This window comes from Centropristis striata, chromosome 15 (assembly GCF_030273125.1).
Source record: "Centropristis striata isolate RG_2023a ecotype Rhode Island chromosome 15, C.striata_1.0, whole genome shotgun sequence".
NCBI lineage: Eukaryota > Metazoa > Chordata > Actinopteri > Perciformes > Serranidae > Centropristis > Centropristis striata.
In genome coordinates, this window is record NC_081531.1 from 17055567 (window position 1) to 17078244 (window position 22678).

Consider the following 22678-nt stretch of genomic DNA (forward strand, 5'->3'; position numbering starts at 1 on the left):
TTGGTAAACAGGTCTTTCTCTTTATTTAACTATAAACAAAGACAAGTGCTGAGCCACTGACCACACATTCAAACTATGGTTCTTTATATTACTGAGGAGTAATATAACCAGTGCAATGTTCTCAAAACAGATGGTCAGTGATACAGAAATAAAAAATAAAAAAAAACTGTTTCAGTCATGTTAAATATATTTTTTATTTAATTTATTTATTGCAGGACTTTTTGTTCTAGCAATACAAGGTGACTATTTTAAGTTGTGTAATGTTGTAGTGAATTATGAACTGAATGCTATACAGCTTTACCACCACTTAAAAATGAAAGCTTTTTGGAAAAGTTCCTCAGCTGACTATATGTTTCATGTAGACACTGCTGGATATCTTCAGCGGAGTGAAGCTTTTCCTGCCAGTCTCTGTGCAAGACTTTGACAAACTGAGACGGTACTTTGTGGCATACGACGGAGACCTCGTACCGGACTATGATGCTGCCTCAGCCACACATACACTGGCAGAACCCGAAGAGGACAGCAAGGCCCAGAAAGTCTCCCCCAGCTGGATCTGGGAATGTATCCGCAAGAGGCGTGTTGTACCCCCCTGTTAACAATAAAAAAAAAAAACACTTTTTATACACTGTGCTAAACTTTCTACAAACTACTGCACGTCAGTGTCATTTTCAATCCATGTTAATCCAGATGGACATGGTAATCTCTATGGTTTGAGGAGATTGCTTTGACACTAGACACTGTGTCCATGGGTTCAATTACAGACTGCTCTCAGGTCACTTATTTATTCCATGCCCTTTTGACTTTGTACCATCTGAGGGCACAGACTACAGATTGGTAGTTTTGATGTTTTAGTTTTCACCATTTTCATGTAATTGGAGGATTTTTTAATAATGTTGATAGACACAGCAAATTCACTGGGGACATTTTGTCCTGAAATGGTGTTTGAGCAAATAGAAATTTACTGTAGATGTAGAAGACACGTGAAGTGCATTTTAGAAACGTATCATGTAACAGATCAAAGTATAAATGACATGAATATACAGCATCTTGGATTATTTTTACTGCCTGACGAGAACATTTTGCAGGGTGTTAAAAACTAGTGCATGACTTGAACAACCAAATGTGTCTGCCATAGGAATTAACAAAATCCTGATGATAATAAAATGTCTCTAACATATTCTACTGCTGTTTATTTTCTATGAATTGCTCCTTGAATTTCTGAAGCACCATTACAGTATTTATCAACATCATATGCAGATAATGTATGGGAGGCCAGGAGTTAAAATTTTGTAGAATAACACATTGGTCATAAACTCCTCCAAAAAAGTTTGGAAACGTTATTTTGGTCAATTATTTCTTCCCTTTAATAATACCGATTGGTGTTGTATTATATATTGTTGAATAGCCTGATTAGTCACTTTTACAACAAAACGAGATACAACTTGTAAGGACCGTGCTTCTATGAATGAGCAACAGAGCTAACAATGGGTAGTGCCCAAAAAAAGTGTGCCAAAATCCCCTTGTTTAAAAATTTCAGACCAAGGTCATATTAGATATGAGAGCATAATATGGACAGAAAAACACCATATTAGGCGATGTCCACAAACTAAAATTTTAAAATGCTAGAAATTGTCCAATTATACTCTATTGATACATGTGGTACAGTTTGTATAGTCTGTCCAAAAATAGCCAAAAAACAACATGGGATGTCACCACACGACAACTCTACTCCTTAAAGAATTGTCACTAGCACTAATTAATTAAAGCTGCACTATAAGGCGCACCTAAAAGCCTTTAATTTTTTTTTTAAACCGACAGTGCGCCTTATAATCCGATGCGCCTTATAATCCGATGCGCCTTATAGTGCGGAAAATACAGTAAATGTCCAAAAATGACCCTCTCGAGAAAAAAGTCATACTATAGTATGTTGATTTTTGTCAAAAATGGACAAATTTTAAAATGCCTAAAAAGGTTTCAGTCAATTATTCAGTCAAGGAGTCAATTATAGTCTGTTGAAAATATATTAGACAATATGGCCAGAAATTACAGGAAAAACACCATATTAGGCGATGTCCACAAACTGAAAAAAAAAGTCATACTATGTCGATTTTTGTCAAAAATTGTCAAATTTTAAAATGCCCAATTATATTCTTTTGATACATGTGGTAGTATAGATTGTTTGAAAAAAGTGTGGGGGGGGGAAACCCCGTCATATTAGGGGATGTCCAAAAATGACCCCCTCAAATCATACTATGTCGATTCTTGTCAAAAATGCCTAAAATGCTTAAAATTGGTCAATTCTAGTTTGTACTAAGTAGGCTTTAAAGTCTCAGTACTGAATGGCCTCAAAAATCACAAAATTATGTCAGTATAGTAAGCCATAAAGATATCACGAAAAATGTTTCATAGTATGTCAAAAAATCCTAAAAATATCTTGTTATAATATGATATAAACATATAAAAATATCTTAGTATAGTATGACATAAACACATATCATAAAAGTCATAGCCTCAAAATAATGCTTGTATAGTAAGTCATAAAGATATCATGAAAAATGTTTTAGTATTACATTAAAATATATTTTAAAAAGTCAAAGTAAGGTTTGACAAAAAAAAAGTCACAGTGTAGTATGCATAATAAAATCTTAAGTCATAGCATGATATTCCATAAAAGTTTCAAAATGTCATGAGATAGTATGTTTTACAAAACAAAAAGTTTTTTGTTTAAATGGAATAAGGTTCATATATGATTAAAATATTTTCATCCTGCTGTGTAGTATCAGGGCGAAAGAAGGAAACTTTCTTGCATATTTGTTCCACAAACACTGACGTACCTTTGGTCAGAGAATAGTTGGATCTCATCAGGAATCAGTCTCAGCCAGCTTTCTCTTTCCTGATGATCCTTCTTCAGAGCGACTCCACCACTGCAAGTCAAACTCTTCTTTGATGTGACAAGGCTAAGAAGTAGAGCAGATAACAGTGTTGATTTAGTAATAATAAAACACACACAGATATGCACACAACTGAGCTGCAATATAAAACATTTATTGTGGATATGCTCATTCTGAATGTGCTTTGTCAAATCGCGTCTTTGTATCATCTGACGGACCTCTTTTATAACTCCAGAACAGAAAATATATAATTAATGCCTTTGTGGACAGTTATTTATGAGAGAAGGAAAAAGAAACAAAAAGATTGTAGAATGGTTTTCAGCAAAAATAGCAATTTTGTCCCGTTTTCATTAATACGCACAAAAAGTCCACTATTGAATGAATCTATCTATCTATACATCTATTCATCCATCCATCTGCAGAAAATTCTACTGTGTGTTCTACTTCAGGTTGCCTTTCCTTTCAGAAGATGACTGTTTGGAAATATAAACTTCAGTAACAAGAAATTCTGTTAGTGATTCTAAAGTTTTATAGAGGTCAAGCTCAGTCCTGGTTTTGCATTTTGTTACATCTTGTAGATGGACATGTGTCCATACTAAAATTGCTTTTGTTTAAACAGCAGAGTGTCACGGATCTAAATCAACAGAATGAGGTTGTCACATTCTGTCTTTGTGAATTAGAATGATAAGACTGGTTCACTTTCTTGCAACAATCTCTCTGGAAGCTGCTTTTAAATGGAATTAAAGAGTTTCTTTATTAAACCAGACCAGATTTACAAGAGCAGACACAACTTTAAAGTGTCCATTTTAACAAGACTTTTTGGCATTTGCCTCTGAGTGAAACCCCTTTGAAAGAATCAATACTGAGCTAGATGATGTGCACTTCAATGCTTCTTGTAGTACCTGTCGAGAAGACTTGATCAGTGTTGCAGAGCGCACACTTGAGTGGCTGACGGTTGAAGCCCTCTCTAGTCGTTCCAGCAGGATCCTGGTTCTTGGGATGTGACTCCACGACACACCGAGACCTGGCTGCAGCTCCCCGCTGCCACTTCCTGTGACATGGTTTGTAACCTGCAGGCCCAGACACCACCATGTTTAGTCTTTTGTTTTTTGTCTCCTGTCAGGAGATTACTACATTGTTTCTTCATTCTAATTTATGGTTTAGCAAAAGTGCCGAGAGATGGTACAAGATTTAGAAGAAGAAAAAAAGTCAGACTGTCCCGCTTTTAATCAAAGGGAACCATCAAACAGCCTATCCAATTAACTTTATCTCACTTCAAATAACACATTTTCTTTGGTTCATCCTTTTGTAATGTGATTAGTTCATATTTTACATAATTAGAACCACCTGAACTAACAATCAATGATAAAAAACAAAGGTTAAAATTCTATTTTATTTCTCTCTCCCCATCAAAGGTGGGAAAAAAAATCATTTCAGGTTTGAAAGCAATAACAAGAGGAAGTGTGAAAGGGTCGGAGAAGAAATTGATTGACACTTGCAATGCACCTTGCATTCAGAGTAGCACACGTCAAGGGCTGTGTCATCCTTACCAAAGCAGCAACATTGAAGTCCTTCGCCATTGTCTTCAGAACTCCGGCCACTTGTATCATCAAGGACATGCCTGGAGGCGCAGGAAGTTGTAGATGTGTGTTCGTGTAGAGAATATGCAATGTCTTTCCATGGTCCATTCTAAGCAATTCCATAGAAGTAACTAAGGCTAAGCTACAGATATATTTGTTGTGACATTTACAGTCTTTAATATTCTTATGCTTGAGTCATTTTGTGGCAGTTGAGCTCTAGGGATGGCAATGTGGATAAGTCCACGACACTGGTCCAGGGCTTAACAATAACTTTTAAAAGTGGTTGCCGGGGTGGTTGACCAAACTAAAAACAAGGTGAGTTTTTAGTCACCATATACTTTAAGTAATTAAACAAAGATATTTAAGATCATTTAAAACTGTCTGGTGGACATAGCTATACCAAATCAAACAAAACAGCCTGCTGAAGTACAAGAAATCTTACACTGTTTATTTAGTACTTTTTTTCAGGCCAACTTGTGTTGCGTGTCAGGTTCATCTGGTTCTTTGCCAGTTGACTCAATTTGCATATTTGTTTGATGAGGGGTTAGTCGAACTTTCCACTCCACAGTCAAACAACTAAATTTGCTTTGCCACCGTCTCTAAAACAAATGCTTTCATTCATGAAAGTAAACTCTTAGGCACATGTGCAGCGTTGTCTGGTAACAGCAATATTTAAATATAACTAGTGCAAATATATGAAAAGGGGGTGCTCGTTTTGCTGTTCGTATTATTTTTACATTAAAAGTGGTTGCCAATGGCACTGTGACCACTCATACTGTCAATCTCTGGAAAATATATGAGAGATTGCCATGAAATTTGGTGCTTTGGTGATACCTTAAAGGCTTTAAACTACTTACCTATTTTCCTAATAGGCTTTTTACTATGAGTGATGGGGTCCTGGTTTCACACGATTTCTGCTCAAGTTTGAATAGGTTTTTGTTATTTCACATCAACATTCACCAGCCATTAGTTAATTCTCTTTCTCTTTGATAACGTCCAGTGGGAGAAAAACAGTCTGTAGTGCTATTGTTACAATATTATATTGGCTTGTTTTTGTGGGTTTTCTATTTGGCCAGACCTGCTCAGATGTGGAGAATAAGAAACTGCTTCAAAGAAATTTACTACGTCTTTCTTATAACAAATCTCCCAATGCTCCAGCTTAAGTTTGTCAGGTTGTAATTTATTCTTGAATGAATTGGTGTACAAAAAACAGTTGTGTTCATTTAAAGTCTCTATAGATTTTAACAAAATACTTAATGAAAAAGTTATTTTTGTATTTAAAAAAAAAAAAGTTGGCTTTAAAACTTAAAGGTTATTACTCTATATTTATAACTGATATTGGAAATTTGAGCTTCTTCTCTAAATGTTCTTGTTTGTACATGTCAGGTTTTACAATATTTATTGTACAGACATTTAGAATGTACAGGCTCTGGTGTGAACATAGCCCCAGGTATAATGCACTATGAGTGACTCGCAGAAAGAGATATCACCTTCATTTTGTTTGCCTCCCAGTAGAGGAGAGATAACTGCTGACACAGAGTCGACGATCACTGCCTTGACAGAGCCACCGCCAACTGATGCCTAATACAAAATGTGACAATATTAGATTGCTGAAAGTTTGATCTGTCTTTCTGAAAGAGTTTCCCAGGTACAGATGAATACTTGGTGTATATTTTAAGAAAAAAGGGAAAAAATTAACTGCAAACAAACCTGTTGAAGCCCACCACTGCGAAGACTGTACAGACAGTCAAGTAAAGAGTAAACGTTAAACACACGGAATACGTGGATCCTCTGAAGAGCCTCCATCTGTAAAATGACAGTTTGTTTCAAAATGTCTTATAATACACATCATGTAATATTAGTTTCAATCCCTGTTAACTCACCTGCTCTTCTGTGTTACTTGTTTCAGCTTGTAGCATTTGAAGCAACCGGCTGGCAGTGAGCCCTCCTGTTGTATCAATAAATATTACACTCTGTTTCAGCTGGTAAGTAATTTGCACTGCGACGCCGAAACACACCTAGAAGACATGACAAGCACGCAGAGAATAGTTAAAGATAGCATGGATAATTTGTGTTGGCTAAACGATTACTCTGAAATGTATTATTTCAGCCATAGTACAATTTCTTATTCTATAGGAGGATGGGGAATTCTGAAAAGAGGGAATTTATGAGGCTGAAATTATCAGTGATGGAGGGGGTAGGTAGGAAATGTTCACCTGAGATTTGCCACTTCCCGGGCCTCCTGACAGCTCTGTTATCTCTCCAGTATACAAGCCTGAATCCAGCAGTTTATCTAGGCTGCAAGAAACAAGGTGCAATTCATTACTCACAACTGCCATCAAATATAATAAACCATTAAATCCACGTACATCCGTAGAGCCAATAAAAACTGCAGTTGTGTGAACATATAATACAAACAGAGCTTGCATTAGGTTCCAAACTATTCTTAAGATGTTTGGCCAATTCCTAATTTCAGTTGCTGTTTCATTGCTTCTTATCAAGCTAAGCCACTGGCTGCGTCTTTCAAATTGAATCTATCAAAAACAGTTGGCCAACCATTAATCTTTGTGTGTGTGTGTGTGTGTGTGTGTGTGTGTGCTTGTATATCTATCTTTGTGAGAACCAATTAGAGTTTTCAGCCCTTGAGAGTGAGGACATTTTTAAAAGTTACGACATTACGGCCGTTCCATGCTTTCAGACAGCCTTTCAAAGGCCTGTTTGAGCGTTCAGACTTTGTTTAAAGGTTCACGTTAGAATTAGGTTAAAGTTAGGGTAAGACATTTAGTTGTGATGTTGTGTTACGTAAATACATTTACTTACAAGTATAGAAAAGGTGTGTTTTTTTTTTAGTTACAATTCTAATATAGATGTAACCACTTAAGATATATAGTGCCATTTCCAATAATAGAATGATACCGATTCCAAAACAGTTGGGATGCTGTGTAAAACATAAAAAAAAAAACTGAATGCAAATTCACTATGCAAAAACGAAACAAAAGTTTATCAGTTTGAACATTAAATATATTTTGATTCATACTGATACTTATAGGTCAAATAGATTGATTATATGAGAGGATTTACAAACACTTGTATTCTAAACTTCCTTATCTTTTTATGGGTTTTTTGTCGCAGCATAGGTAAATCTTCTGTTCACTCCACATTTATACACTCCACATCGTATATATGTGACCTCTTCCACCTCAGTGTATCTGATCTTTTTATGTGTTCTCACTGCAAGACACTTCAACAATAAATCAGCAGAGGTCCATTAATTTCCTATTGAGCTGAGCAAACAACCAACAGCATTCCAAATGCCACCTTAACCATTCTTTACTGATCTGATTCAATTTCGTGTAAGAACCATAGTTGTGCTAAGCAAGTACAAAATGGGTGTCAAGATTGTTTACAGCCTGCCCAGTGTTCCCAGCTGTCAACAACTTTAGCCTGAAATACGACAGGATAAATGCTTAAGCATCTAAGCTTGGAGAGCTGCTGTACCCATCTTTTAAGTCAATGAAATACCGTAGAAGCAAAAACGACATAATGCCTGTTCAAACCATCGCAGCTGTGGATTATTACATAGTTTAGAGTTTTTTTTACACTGTCTGATGTTAAAGCATGGTAAGATTTTCCTCACAATGAGATACGTCTTCTCTCCAAATGTCTCCTTTTCAGCTGCTGGATGTGTTTTTGGGCCGATTCTTGGTTGGGTTTGCTTGTTTCTCTTCCACAACAGTTTAAGAGGTGAAAGGGGTAATTTATGATGTCCACGGTTCCAGAAGAAACAGTCCTGTCATTTTCTGCATAGACAATGCAATGTGACTGGCAGTTGGGGGGGGGGGGGGGCACTTTAAAAGCTTGGATGGGCATGAAACTCAAACCTACAAAAGATGAGCAGTTGCATCATCTTGTTATTTGATAAGAAATCTAAGGTATAAACTTATCCTTATAACTTATACTTGTTATCCTGATTTAAGTGAAAATTCAATTAGTTTAATTCTGCATTTTATTTCAGAATGGTGCATTAGAAAGTTTTACATTTATTTGACCAAACTGCAGGTATATCCACTGGCACTAGATCTAAATTAATGAGTGTCTATTGCACTTAGAATTTGACTATAAACAGGTGAGTGTTTGTTGCCATAATGCTTCAACCATCTGTTCTTTTAGCACTTGAATGTTTTTATGTGTCTATGTTGACGCTCAGTGATCTGTGTAGTTTGTGGAACCTCATAATCTTCGCCTGCATGTGTGATGATGAATGTGACAGCAACGCAGTTACAGTAAATCTACATAGTCAAGGTCCTTCAGCCTGAAGGTTAAGCATCACTGGAAGCCTGCGGTTGGTTAATAGTGGTTCTTATCTCCCACAGCATGATTGTGAAGAGGAGAATTGGTGGGGACGGACATATTTGCATTATTCCAGCCGTCTCTGACAATGGAGTGAAGAGGGCTGCACTGTTGATGAAACACCAGGTTGTGTTCTTCTAAGGCCCCAGAAGGATCAAAGTGATTGTCCTTGACAAGCCGGATTCAGAATTTCAAGTGGGCTGCACTCATCAGCGAGATCAGAATACTGTGCAGTCATTGGACCAAAAAGGTCTTTTACCTGGTGTTAGACTGGAGTGAAAGCACTTAAGAGGCTGAGATTTTATTGCTAAGTCTAGTTCTGTTTCGATGGAAAGCTCTTTTTAAAGAGTTTTTGGACACATATTTCCTTCCTGTGGCAATACCCAGCACCTTGATAGTAGGGTTGCCACGATACTAAAAGTTTCAGCTCGATACCGATACTCAAGAAAATATTCGATACTCGATACCATTTTCAATACCACAAGGATAAAAACAAAGACCCCAAAATTTAATATTTTTATTAACAAGAAAAACGCAACATGTAAAAATTAACAGAACCACAGGTTAAATATTTATTAGAAAAATCTGGTTGTGCAAAAAGAAACTGCAACTATGATAACAAGCTTCAGGTGTAAGGTAGTGCAAAAAATAAATAAATACAATAAACAATAACAATAACAATAAGAACAATATTTTGATGTTGTATGGTTTAGCTGCTTAATAAGTTGTTGGATCGATACTTTTGAAAATGAGTATCGTATCCGGATACAACGTTTTAGTATCGATACTTTTTTGAGTATCGATACTTCTGACAACCCTACTTAATAGTAATTCAAACAAATACTGGGAATTAAAAGCATCATACTTGTGTTTTTGCAGCTTCATTGTGAGTCTGGCTTTGCGCTGTTGAGTATCACAAACGCTGAACACCAAAGAAAAGGCTTTGATGGAAGAGAATCTTTGCCATTATCAATGAGGTTTTTAGTGACTGAGGCGAAATCTTATCACTCGATCACACCCAAACATTTCTACAGTAGCCTATACTTGGCATTATAATATTGTATGAAGCTTTGACAATACATTATGAAAGCTACATGATTCAGAAGCTGATGAAAGCTATAAACCCCTATCAGCTGTTATCATTCATCCTGTTAGTATGACAAATCACCACAGCAGCCGGAAAATCTGATAAGGTTTGTTTAGTTCCTGCTTTCTTTCTATTTGTCTTTGTACATTCTCTCTGTGGTTAAAAATAAATGAGTTCCATTTATTATTTATCATTAATGATTGTACTACTTTTGTTTATAAGAATTTGAGCTGTGATGGAGGTGGATGAAGTTACATTAGTGTGTTTTGGGTGTTTTTGTGCTGCCAAAGACAAATGCTTTTTGACAATATGAGCTAAATAATGAAAGTATGGTTAAACTACAGTTAAGAACATTACAACCTGAGAGTCCATGAAAGGCTACCAATGTCACAGTGGAGTTTCAAAGGTATTATTGCCAAAACCAGATAGAGAACTGAGTATTAAGTTTCAACAACACATTTGGTTATTTTATTATGTTATAGTAGGACATATCTCTTTGGGCTCTTTTTATTTCTGACATTTCTACTAGTTGGTTTTAAATTAGACCGAAAACTGAAAAAGTCTGTCCATCACATTCTTTTTTTTTATCCCTCACTGGCCTCAAGACTCTCATTCCCTGTGCATATATCAAACACCTGGAAGAAGAAAAGGAAACGCACATCAAAATATATGCCAAAAGGTGTCCAGGAGCAGACATGATTGAAAGCTGAAGAGTCCCAACAGTGCTTACAGCCTTCAGGTAGGTAGTCTGAGTATGGCTGTCTTCACTGAGAATGATGAAGAACATTTTAATACTGAAATATTTGCATCATTTTATTTAGGTATGTTCTCCCACACAAAGCTGTAAAATAGTGTTGGAAAAAACATCACATTATGTGCTGTTATAACGAGGATCTTCTCTTCTGTCTATGCAGCCAATCAGATGGAAAAAATGTTTCTCACTCAGCATTAGCTAGTAAGCAAAGCAGGAAATATGATTCTGCACATCGACAGATTTCAGTTTCTCAGATACTCTACAAAATCCTTTGCCTATTATACACTCAGTTGTCAGTTTATTTGGTGCACATAGCTAAAACTAATGCAGTCTCATAAAAAAGCCAATAAATGTTTCCTTCCTGACAGTTCTAATGTTCAGATTTGTTGAAACTGTTAATTCTACTTCCAGGTGATGTCGGAGGCTACATTTTATGGTGCGGTTTAACTATATTGCATTATTCTGAGAGGCGTTTTTAATAGTTAGTATCCTCATTGATATAAATAGGGTGGACAAAATAATAGAAAAACCTTGCAGTTGGAGTGTACCGGTACACAAAAAGTCCTGCTTCACTTATCTCATTACTCTGCAGTGTCTCTGCACAAACCACAGATCATACTGATTGTCCAAAAACAACAAGGAGCATCATTCATCAGTTCATCTTGTAACCAGTAGAGTGCAGTCAAGACACACAAATCACACTGCCTTCACTCACAAGGCTGATTCAGTTTCATATCACTAATCCTAAGCACTAACTAATTTATGAAAACCACTTAAAAGGAGCCACGAAGAGAGAAAAAAAACACCTGTGGTCATTAATTATGCTGAAACAGTGAGTTTAACTGTAGAAAAAGGTACCATCCTATAAATTATGCCAAGCTGGCCCATTTCACAGATTTGTCCAGGGCAGTCTGTGTCCTGGCTGAAGAATATTTCCCTTCTAAAAGTGGAGAATTTATGTGCTATGCTTTGTGCTGTGACTGCATACAGATAGCTGAATCTTGTGATGCCAGCACTCATCTCTGTGCTGACTTTCATGGAATAATGTCTCACTTTTGCAAATGAATTCTACCTTGTGCTGTAATACAATGCCATGGTGGTCGCAGTGGGAATTTTTGGTTTCTTTCAAGTCATTACATTTTTATTTTCTGATGTACCAAGAAATGTTTAAAAGGACTTGTCAAGTTTTTTTTTTTTTTTTGAAAGTAGTCAAGCTACTGGCCACGTTAATGCAGCCGATATATCAGGAGCCACTTTAGGCTGCATTCACGAGCCAAATGGAACGGCAAGCGAAGAAGTCAGCTCCAGCTGCTGAGATGTAGCACAACAGGCCATTTCTAAAATGCTCTATTGCTCTGCTGTATTTTTAACTGAAGCTACCGTACGCCAAATGCATATTCTACCAGCACAGTTCGATGCAAATTCGATTTGGACAACATTGAAAACATTTTAGTCTGATAAAATGGATCAATGTAGAGGAATCGGGGTTATGAAACATCTTGTAACGCACAATACTATTGATTTTACATGTTATCCTGTGATTGTGGACAGCCTGTGCTGGTCTGCAAAGCTCACAACAAAAAATGCAAACATAATTAAACCGTCAAAAAAATACTTTTATATGCATGGTATGGCCACTTAAGTACAAATTAGTTAGATGAAGCGTGTAAAATGTTTTGCCAGAATCAACCATCTTGTCATTTGACTTTCAAAACACTCAAAAAACAGCTATGACTAGCACTAAACAAATCACAGACTTTAAGCTGAAATATCATTTGGCATTGATGAAGAAGCAACTACATGCCAAAACATGCATCACCTGAAAATCACTTGCCTCTAAAACTGAAGACTGGAAATGCCTTTTAATGCAATATGTGGGGAACTGTTCTTAGGAATGCTTATTTGATTTTGAAGCGAACCTTCCTTTAAGCTCTTGTGGCTGTGAGCCTTCCATTAAATCCCCCAGTCCTCAGAAGACAAAGCAGTGTGCTCTGCTGTGTGTGCAGAATTGTCTTTACCTGGGATTTCCAGTGGAAAGGATGGCTGTTGAGCTCAATAGTTCTTCATACAGATCAGCGCCTGACACGGGGAATGCTGTGTGTTGGGCCAACAGCACTCGGCGGATGGCAAACAGAGCCTGAAATACAAAAAAAATTACAGCATATGAGGCTCACACAACTGCTGCAAGGACGAGCCACAACACAACACGTACTGATCTACCTCAGCCAGCGCTGCCAGATTGGGTTGTTGTCTGCCCAATTGGGCCATTGTGATTATAATCCAAAGCACAAGGTAAAATGTTGGCTTGTTTTGCTGTAATTAGGAGGATTTTTGAAATAATGTTACCATGTCCCTATGCCTACTCATATCATAATTTGTTTGATATGTGATTATTGAAGCTATAGTTGGTAACATTTAAAGCAGGTCATTTACAAATATGTAAACACTAAAAACTGAGGTTCAGTCTCATACTTAACCATACACATCTTTGAGTTCTGCCCCAGTCTTTACATATTAGGTAACCCTAAACCCATGGCCCATATTGTAAAACCCTTAACCAATTGGATTCAGACAAGTATAATGATTGGTAAACAGCTGATAATGAGAAAGTGGAAAGATGCAGAGGGCCCAGTATTTCAAGACTGGCTTACAGAGTTAGGCAAAGTAGCTGCTTTTGAAAGGATATCCTATAGTATAACAAATTATATTGATAAATATGAGAAATGGGGAATGTTTTAAGACTATATTCTTTACAGGGTAGCTAAAATGTATCTGCATACACTGATCATTATGAGCTGTTCTTGGGGGACTGGCATGGAAATGAAGGTGGAGTCAGACTGGGTTCATTACAGGGAAATGTTTACCGAGACTACCTGTAGACCGTGAATTTCACATGGGACAATGAATAGACATGCAATAGTGTGGTGGCTGTCTCCTGTAAAGACAGTTCAACAAATTGAGCATGGATTCATTTTACCTGTCTTGGACTTCTTATGTACTTACAGTAGTGTTCAAAATAATAGCAGTCCAATGTGACTAACCAGATTAATCCAGGTTTTAAGTATATTTTTTATTGCTACATGGCACACAAGGTACCAGTAGGTGCAGTAGATTCTCAGAAAACCAACAAGACTCAGCATTCATGATATGCACGCTCTTAAGGCTGTGCAATTGGGCAATTAGTTGAAAGGGGTGTGTTAAAAAAATAGCAGTGTCTGTCATTGACTTTACAAACTCAAAACTATTTTGTACAAACTTTTTTGTTTCTAGGATTTATCAATCCTGTGATCACTAAACTAATATTTAGTTGTATGGCCACAGTTTTTTTATAACTGCTTCTCATCTGTGTGTCATGGAGTCAACCAACTTGTGGCACCTTTCAGCTGTTATTCCACTCCAAGATTCTTTAACAACATTCCACAATTAATTTACATTTCTTGGTTTTGCTTTAGAAACAGCATTTTTGATGTCACCCCACAAGTTCTCAACTGGATTAAGGTCCGGGGATTGGGCTGGCCACTCCATAACATCAATGTTGTAGGTTTGGAACCAATATTTTGCTCGTTTCCTAGTGTGTTTGGAGTCATTGTCTTGTTGAAACACCCATTTCAAGGGCATGTCCTCTTCAGCATAAGGCAACATGACCTCTTCAAGTATTTTGACATATGCAAACTGATCCATGATCCCTGGTATGAGATAAATAGGCCCAACACCATAGTAGGAGAAACATGCCCATATCATGATGCTTCACTGTCTTCACTGTGTACTGTGGCTTGAATTCAGAGTTTGGGGGTCGTCTAATAAACTGTCTGCGGCCCTTGGACCCAAAGAGAACAATTTTACTCTCATCAGTCCATCAGTTTTTTCACAAAAATTGATGATCTCACTGATTGAATGCCACACTGCTATTTTTTTTAACACACCCCTTTCAACTAATTGCCCAATTGCACAGCCTTAAGAGTGTGCATATCACGAATGCTGGGTCTTGTTGGTTTTCAGAGAATCTACTGCACCTACTGGTACCTTGTTTGCCATGTAACAAAAAAAAATATACTAAAAACCTGGATTAATCTGGTTAGCCACATTGGACTGCTATTATTTTGAACACTACTGTATACCCCTTTTTTCTTTTTTTTCTTCCTAATTGGTTGTTAGTTTGGTCTTGTAAAAAATGTAAAAACTCAATAAAAGTTGAATCTTAAAAACAAAACAAAAAAAAACATACATATCAAGAGCCTAGGAGAAATGGTGGTCCATTGGTGTGGTTTGTTCACAGTTTATGACAACATCAATGTTGTGTTTTCTGTATCACTGTTGTTCCAATAATATAATAGAAATAAAAATTGAAAAACAACAGACCCATCAAGTTCACAGAAGACAAGATGGTATCTTTAAATATTCCAGGCACCAGTCAAAAAACAAAATGTTCTCAGTTATACAATACAAAAAAGGGGGAAAAAGCAACAGATCCTCACATTTCCACAAGCTGGAACAAGCGCATGTTTTGGCACTTTTACTTGATAACTTAAAAGCTTGCTTTGATTTCGGTAGGCACTTTGAAAACATAAGGAGAGAAACAGTCAAATATGTGAGTCTGAAGTGTTGGTATTTTATTGAGATGGGGCCAGCTGCCAAACAAAGGCTTTCTCCAGTATCAGAATACTTTGATTTGATATCCCCCAAATATGCATATTGCTTATCTTGGTATTTTAATTGCAAAATAAGTAAACTCACCACTCTACGATAGCATTTTAACTGTTGCATTTGTTGCCCAGAACAACAAACACTTTCTTTACTTAAATTTCAGTAAAATATTCACACCAATGTATATATGAACAGGCACATACACATCATTCAGTTAGTTAATGGAGTCAATATAATGTTGCATCAGTACTCATTGAGTTTACATTGATCTTGACAGGGATTAAATCACATCCCATCCGAGACTATAAAGGAGAAAGCAATGATATTTCTACAACAGGACTGAACTCATCAATTTCTTCTGAAAATTTTGGCCCCTTGTGAAGCACTGAATTATAGAGAAATTAACATTCATTCCACACAGCTGGCTGGAAAATCTCATTGCTTTAACAAAAGCATCCTCTCACCGTTGCTACCTAGAACTGCATGAGCACTACTCTCCAGCAAATGAATACAGAAGTTTTGAACCAAATCACATACTTCCTGCATTTTTATTCATAACAGAGATAAATCCAAAATATCTCAGCCCACCATAAGCACTAGATCCCAAAAGGTGATGGCACAGAAGAACAGTAGTCATTACAAAATTGGATTTTCACTGGTCAGCTGGCATACTGATGATGATACAAGAGCCTGTGAAGCAGAATTTTTTAACTTAAAAATTGAGTGAAATAAGAAAAACATTTTTTCTGTTTAAAGTCTGTGTTCCTTTGTTAATTATTTTGCAATCTTTTGGTATCTTACCAATCATTTCTGAGTATCTAAGTGTAAAAATCCCACTCTTTTTTTTCCTCCTGTAGAATGTTAATATGTATTTTGATGATTCATATTACACTCGAGGGCACATACATAAATTTATCAAATGAAATGTAATATGGGGCATCCAGCCAACCCCTCACATCATATAAAACTGCGCTTGACTGTTAGTTTGTGGGTTACAGAGGCTATTGGAGCGATATTATGGGTCAAAAATTGTGCCCTTTGCCTCTAAATCCAATAGTGGGTGGGTGGCATTGCACTTCGAGTTGCTTTGGTTCTCCATACACAGCACACGTCGAGGTTGCCAGAAACCACCACCACCTCCTGCACTCGGCCGTCTGTGGGCAGATTAATCAGGCTGTCAATTCAAGAGTCTATTGTCGCTAAATCACGCCCACTTATGAGCGATATAATCCCAACACAATTTGATCATATCCCTCTGATAATTATACCATGCCCACAAACTCACTTTAAATGGGAAACACTTCACATTACAAAATGAATATGCTCTACTTGCCATTTTCACTTGGAATTGGTTACTGAATTCTTGAGGAAAATGTTTTGCTTCCACAGTGAACGGAGAATTTTAAAAAATGGACTAGTAAATGCTCAATGAATTGGAGTAAATGAAAGCCAGGTTTAACAACAGGCAAACTAAATAACATCTGTTTCAAAATCACACATGGATTTTTGGTGAAATCTTACTATTCAAGCCCTTAGCATTCTTCCTTGATGTCTTTTTTCTCCACAGGCTGTAGTGGGCTGTGTTTAAAGCTACTGGTAAGATACTGGTATCATATGAAACTAGAAGATACAAGGATTACTTTGGTTCCAACCATCATGTCATAATATCTTGTGGAGAACTACCGCTTTAAAGTTAGGAAAAAGTTTAGCGAGAGGAAAACTGACATGACCATTTTCCAAAGGGGTTCTTTGACCTCTGACCTCAAATGATCTGAATACAAATCTTTCTATGGGTACCAACAAGACATGTCAACTTAATACTAATCCCATGCAGTTTTCCTCATGCAGTACAAGTAATTTATTTTTAACTATTGCCATTGAATAGAGGGATTTCTGAACATTTTAGGAAAAAATGCACCAAACCTTTATAACAAATAGTATCAACCCAAAAAATTATGTAACAACTTACAAGACATAATTGTTCTCAACCCTTGTACCATCATCTATTTTATTTAATTGATTTTTTTTTTTTTTTAAATCTTGGAACAGATTATATGATTTTGTTGTTGCTAAACATGGCCTCTATTTACTTCAGTTCATTGGGGATTTGTTACATTTTCAGATTTCTCATGGAGTAAAATGGAGTGATTAATTGATTAACTGGTAATTTTAAGAATAAAGTATTCTTTTAAGGGTGCATTAAGGTAGTCATAATGGTTTAAAAATATAGGGACAATTCTCTGCATTTCAAATCTGTATAGGAAGTAGAGAATTGAGCATGACCACAGGGAGCATGACCGCATGAGAGACTTTACATCCCCCGCTCTACTAACATGATGCCCTAGATGGGTTGTTACACAGAACCATCTGAAAAGCCCTCATTGGAGACTGTTTGGAAAAGGGCAGGCACTTTGGGAAATACTTGGCAGGTGATTGGATGAGCCATCTGTCTATCACTGCCATGGCAAAGCGAAATTATCTTTTCCATGGAGAAAATCCTTCAGTGCTGCACTTTGCTATTCTTTCATTGAAGAAATACTCACCAGTTTTGATATAAGGGATGTATACACATAATGTTGGGTAAATATTTTATATAGTCCCTGGGCCTGTATGGTTGTTTCTGTTGTTCTACATTTTAACTTTGTTCACTATGGTTATTATTTACTCTGCTGTAAGGCTGAGAAGTATCGAGAAAATCAAACAAATATATTCTGGACAAAATAACTCAATATTGATTGACTGTGACTGAGAGGGTAAAGGCAAATGACAGAAGAGCTAGAGTACTCTAGTAAGTTCAGGAAATCACATTTGGAACCAGGAACCAGGAAAAGACAATACTTATGCCATATTAAGATAAAAAATCTGATATCACAATATATTTATAATAACACTATATTGCCAAGCCCTATCCCTGCTGTACCACATATGCCTCTTTGGATACATTAAAGTTCTCCAAGTCTAAGTTATGTGTTAAATGAAAGACCAGTTAGGTCATGACTATTGCCCATCAGATGATTGGATTTCAGGTTTTAAGAAATTAAGGAAATGGAACTATGGAATTAATTTGCTGAAGTGCAATGTGCATCTTATTTGATGCACCACACTACAGTAGAACAAGATCCCACAGGATCCTACAACAAGACATGAGTTTACTGCATGAAAACAAGTTGTTCAATAAACGTGGTTGTGATGCTTCTTATGAAAACAGATCAGAAGGAAAAAACATAACATTTTCAGTCCGGCTTTCTGTAGAAAGAGCACTTACTGCTGTTTAGCAGGCTTACATTCTCATAAGTCTCTTTTTCTGGGCAGAGGATTTTCTGCCAGGGCTCATGTCTAACAGCAGAAATGTATTTAGGGAAAATAACACAAATCTGTTGGGTCTCAATTAGTGGGAATGTTGGCGCCTCAATTTGGGATTTGGGCTCATAAGATGGGTATGTTTTTACATAGAAACCCTGCCTTGAGCAGCCTTAATTGCTGCTTTAGTCATATGAACGTGCTGATGAAGATGACCGAGCATTGACCTCATTGCTGTTGTAATGTGTGTGCACAACAATGGTTCAAGTCAACAGCAGGAGTCTGTTGGACCAGAGGGATGCTGGTTATCAGCTCAGGGGATGCCTGCAGGCTGAACAAGCTGGTCAGGAAGTCTAGCTCGGCCACTTGGATGAACCTGAACCTGCTGCAGGCAGTGATGGAAAAAAGAATATTCCAAAAATGTAATGTGTCATGGAGGGGAAAAATCTTCCATTCATTCTGTGATGACATAATTTAACACTTTCACCTCAAATCACCTCAATCAAGTTGGTACTTAAGTCCAACAACTCCAGTATGTAAATCAAGGGCCGTTCTACAATCACATATACTTTAAATTACATGTAAACATGAGACAATGCAGTATTTTTCACACTTTTCTCTTGTGTAACAAAATTATTGTTCTATACATGGTCAGACTGCATATGCAGACAGTCTGAGAGGTTACAGACTGATGACTCTCTCTCATCTTTTCACTAAGAAAGCTTGGGTCGACTTCTGTGCCCTTTCCCCACAAACAATTATTCAAGGATACACTTTTATCTAGAAGGCCCGTCTGGGTTTCTTGCCTTATTATTTGCACTCTTATATCTCTGAAAAAGTTCTGCAAAAACCACTGATCTTAAAAAAATAGTTTCCTGTTATCTGCACATAAGGTCTGAACTGAGTTAGGCAGAAATTCTTTCATGATCTCTGCTCTGTCTTCATGTTCTCACTGCAAAATGATTTAAGACTGAAAAAGTTGGCCTCTCTTCTTGGGTTCAAACTGATAATGAAGGAGTTTGGGGCAGACCCAATGAGGATTTTTTGGTTTTGCTTTCCAGATGGCTAAAACATTTTGTTGTTTTTTGCTTAGAATACAGACACAACTCCATTAAAAATACTACTTCTATTTCTTGTTGACAATGCCACATATACAGGAAACACTGTAGTCTAGTTGTAATTGTGAGTGGGAAAAATGCAAATAAGCACACAGAAAAGAATAGGAAGCAAATGTGATCTTCAACCTTGATTTGAACCCGTGCTGTGAAACAATTTTGCCTGGCTTGTTAACCAGAGGATCTGCCTTGCCATGGGTGTACACAACAAGCCAAGTGGGAGTTCTGCTTACATTAAGGATAACTTTTGTTTAATTGTAGCTAACCTAATATAACCGACTTACGCAATAAGAAACTCATGCATGCATGTGGGTGAAAGTGTGAAGGATCAACATGATATTGGTCATCTCCCACGCTACAGTGTTTATGCCAACATATAACGTGTGGGTGTCTTTTGTTTTTATTTCAATTCTATCTAGCACTGACTTTGATTCATAATAGGAAGACAATGCAATGTTAAGTTTGTCTTCAGTGATGAGCTGTTATACAAGGGCATCACTTTGTGCTGAACAGGGCTCAGATGAAAAAACATTTTTTTAAGAACTCTACCACATACTGTGTTATTTAAGGCGATATAATGGGAGGGACTGTAGATAATATTAGTAGATAATCGTGGGTTGGGAAAAAAATATGCAGACCGGTGCATCGAAGGTCAGAGTCAACAATATGAAAAAAAGGCAGACTCTGTATAAAACAGACAATAATATTGATCGCAAAAGTAACAGTCATCCCTACAAGGGCACAGTTTTCATTTCAACATTGGTGGGGGAATTCAAGGGGGTCTATATACCAATTTGTGCCTTTTTGGCATCAATTCATGGTGGAAATGTTTTTATTTATGTAAAAGGAAAATACAAAATATAGGTGCAAGGTGAAATGAAAACATAAATATATAATGAAATATAATGCATTAAGGCTCCCAGGTATTTTCTTTTATTTCTTTCAAGTATTTATTATCCTGTAGATTAACATTACTCATTTAATGTTAAATCTGCTCTGCTGAGGAGGCACACAGGTAAGAGACAGGATTTACTCTTCGGTCCTGTTTCTGTTTCGTGTCTTTTGTTTGTGTGGGTAACCACCTAAATGTGCAGGTGGCCCTTAATCAAAGAAACCTTCACTCACTTTAATTAATTTAAGGATCTCTGGGCTTTGACAGCTCAGATGTGCTTTAGCAAGATTTCTCCTCATGTTCAAAACTTTCTGCACATTCAAAACATATCCTGCATATCATGTGATAGGGGCTTCAGTGCATGATTCTTGTACACCTCCTGGATTTGGTGGGTGTAATACGTGATTTAAAAAGGACTTAACTGGAAACAGACAATTGAATCTGGCAAGGCTAATTCCCAGGGTGTTTAATCACTTACATACATAGCTTTACCTCTGCGACCTCAGTGAAAGAGCCACATATATAATTAATGTATGGTATAAATACCTTATATGACACAGAGCACTTCTGAGCAAGTTCCTCAACGTCAGACGAGACCAAGTCTTCCACTGCGAAAAAGAAACAATGCTTGTTATTGCTAGTCTGTTTTTTTTTTTTAATGGAGATGAATAGAATAGAATAAAACAGAATAGAATAGAATGCCTTTATTGTCCCTATATGCATGTACACTGACATTAAAAGCTGACTCCAAAAAGCAGTGTAACAGTAAAATAAATATGTAGAAAATAAAAAAAAATATACAATATAAACATAGGCAGGTAAATGTAAAAAAAATACAATGTAATACAAACATGGGCAAGGACGGGATGTGAGGTGCACAGTCTTCATTTGCCAAAGCAGATATAATGCTATATACAGTATTACCCATATAATGCACATTATAGGGACAAATATTGCATGTTGCCAAGTGTTTCAGTGGTGTATCAGTAGTGTATGGGGAGAGTCCATGTGTCCATGTGTGAAATCAGTGCATATCGTCACACTGTTAATATAATCGCCTAAGTCTTTTTTTGACTCATGACGCCGGCCACCTATGGTAAAATCGCCCACATCCTCAGTAGATCAGATCATGTGATTTTACCCCTTTAAGATAATGGCCTATGTCAAGTGTGTGACTTAAGTGGATTTATTATGCCTAAGTCAAAATAAAATGTGACTTAGGCAATTTTTTGAACATGCCTTTGTGAATTAAGATATGGTAACAATTTATTTTGAAGGTGTCTACATAAGAGTGGCACAAGCGTGTCATAAACACGACATGGGATGTGTCATGAACATTAATGACACTTTGAAGTAACATTAATGCTCATGATACTTGTCGTGTCATGTTTCTGACAGGCTTGTGAACTCTTATGTAGACACCTTCAAAATAAAGTGTCACCATATCTTGCGTAAGTCACAAAGGCATGTTCAAAAAATTGCCTAAGTCATTTACTTCTCTTATGTTACATAATTTACACACAGTGTTATTAATATGCCAATAGCCATTCTTTGTTACATCATTTTTGAGTGAAATGATCAATAAATGTCATATGTTACACTTTTGGTGAAGTTTTTTGTGTTTCCTGCAAAACTTGGAAAAATGAATTAGGCGATTATTTTCTCAGGATGACGTTATAAGAAGCATCTTCAAAACACACTCACCTGTTTTAATATCGACAGCTCGCAGGTCACGCACTAAATCTTCATCCAGTCCAGGACACATTCCTTCTCTCAAGACTACCATGGTCTTGCATTGTTAACTGCTAGCTCGTGTGTAACTCTGATGTTAAGAGAAAACACACAGCTTCAATTTGTGCTTAAAAGTAAAAACTAAGTTAGCTAACTAGCTTCACAGATGCCGCTAGCTACCGTTGTTTTTAGCGTTGAGGCTAAATTAACTACTTTGCAAGCCTTTCTGACGGAGTCGTCGTTGAAGACAGTATGAATGACTGTCACCAAAGTTTCAAGGCGGTAAAATAGACCCTGACACTATTTGTGACAACCTAACGCTTTTACAAACTTT

At 36.8% G+C, this 22678-nt stretch overlaps 2 protein-coding genes across 4 annotated transcripts in view; one reads left to right on the forward strand and one right to left on the reverse strand.

The window, feature by feature from the left end:
- lig3 (ligase III, DNA, ATP-dependent) overlaps positions 1–1177 on the forward strand; it is a 31840-nt gene extending 30663 nt beyond the window's left edge. For all 3 annotated transcript variants that reach the window (XM_059351352.1, XM_059351351.1, XM_059351350.1), the window contains exon 21: positions 363–1177. In XM_059351352.1, the coding sequence (XP_059207335.1) occupies positions 363–596 (234 nt within the window). In that variant the 3' untranslated portion in view covers positions 597–1177. The remainder of the gene's footprint in view (positions 1–362) is intronic.
- rad51d (RAD51 paralog D) lies at positions 1–22678 on the reverse strand. The gene is made up of 11 exons (XM_059351366.1): positions 22318–22678; positions 21160–21221; positions 12681–12799; positions 6688–6769; positions 6355–6489; positions 6182–6277; positions 5962–6052; positions 4442–4512; positions 3794–3961; positions 2835–2957; positions 1–589 (listed from the first exon to the last, which is right to left on the reverse strand). The coding sequence occupies exons 1-10, from the start codon at positions 22397–22399 to the stop codon at positions 2862–2864; spliced, it is 1002 nt and encodes a 333-aa protein (XP_059207349.1). The 5' UTR covers positions 22400–22678; the 3' UTR covers positions 1–589; positions 2835–2861.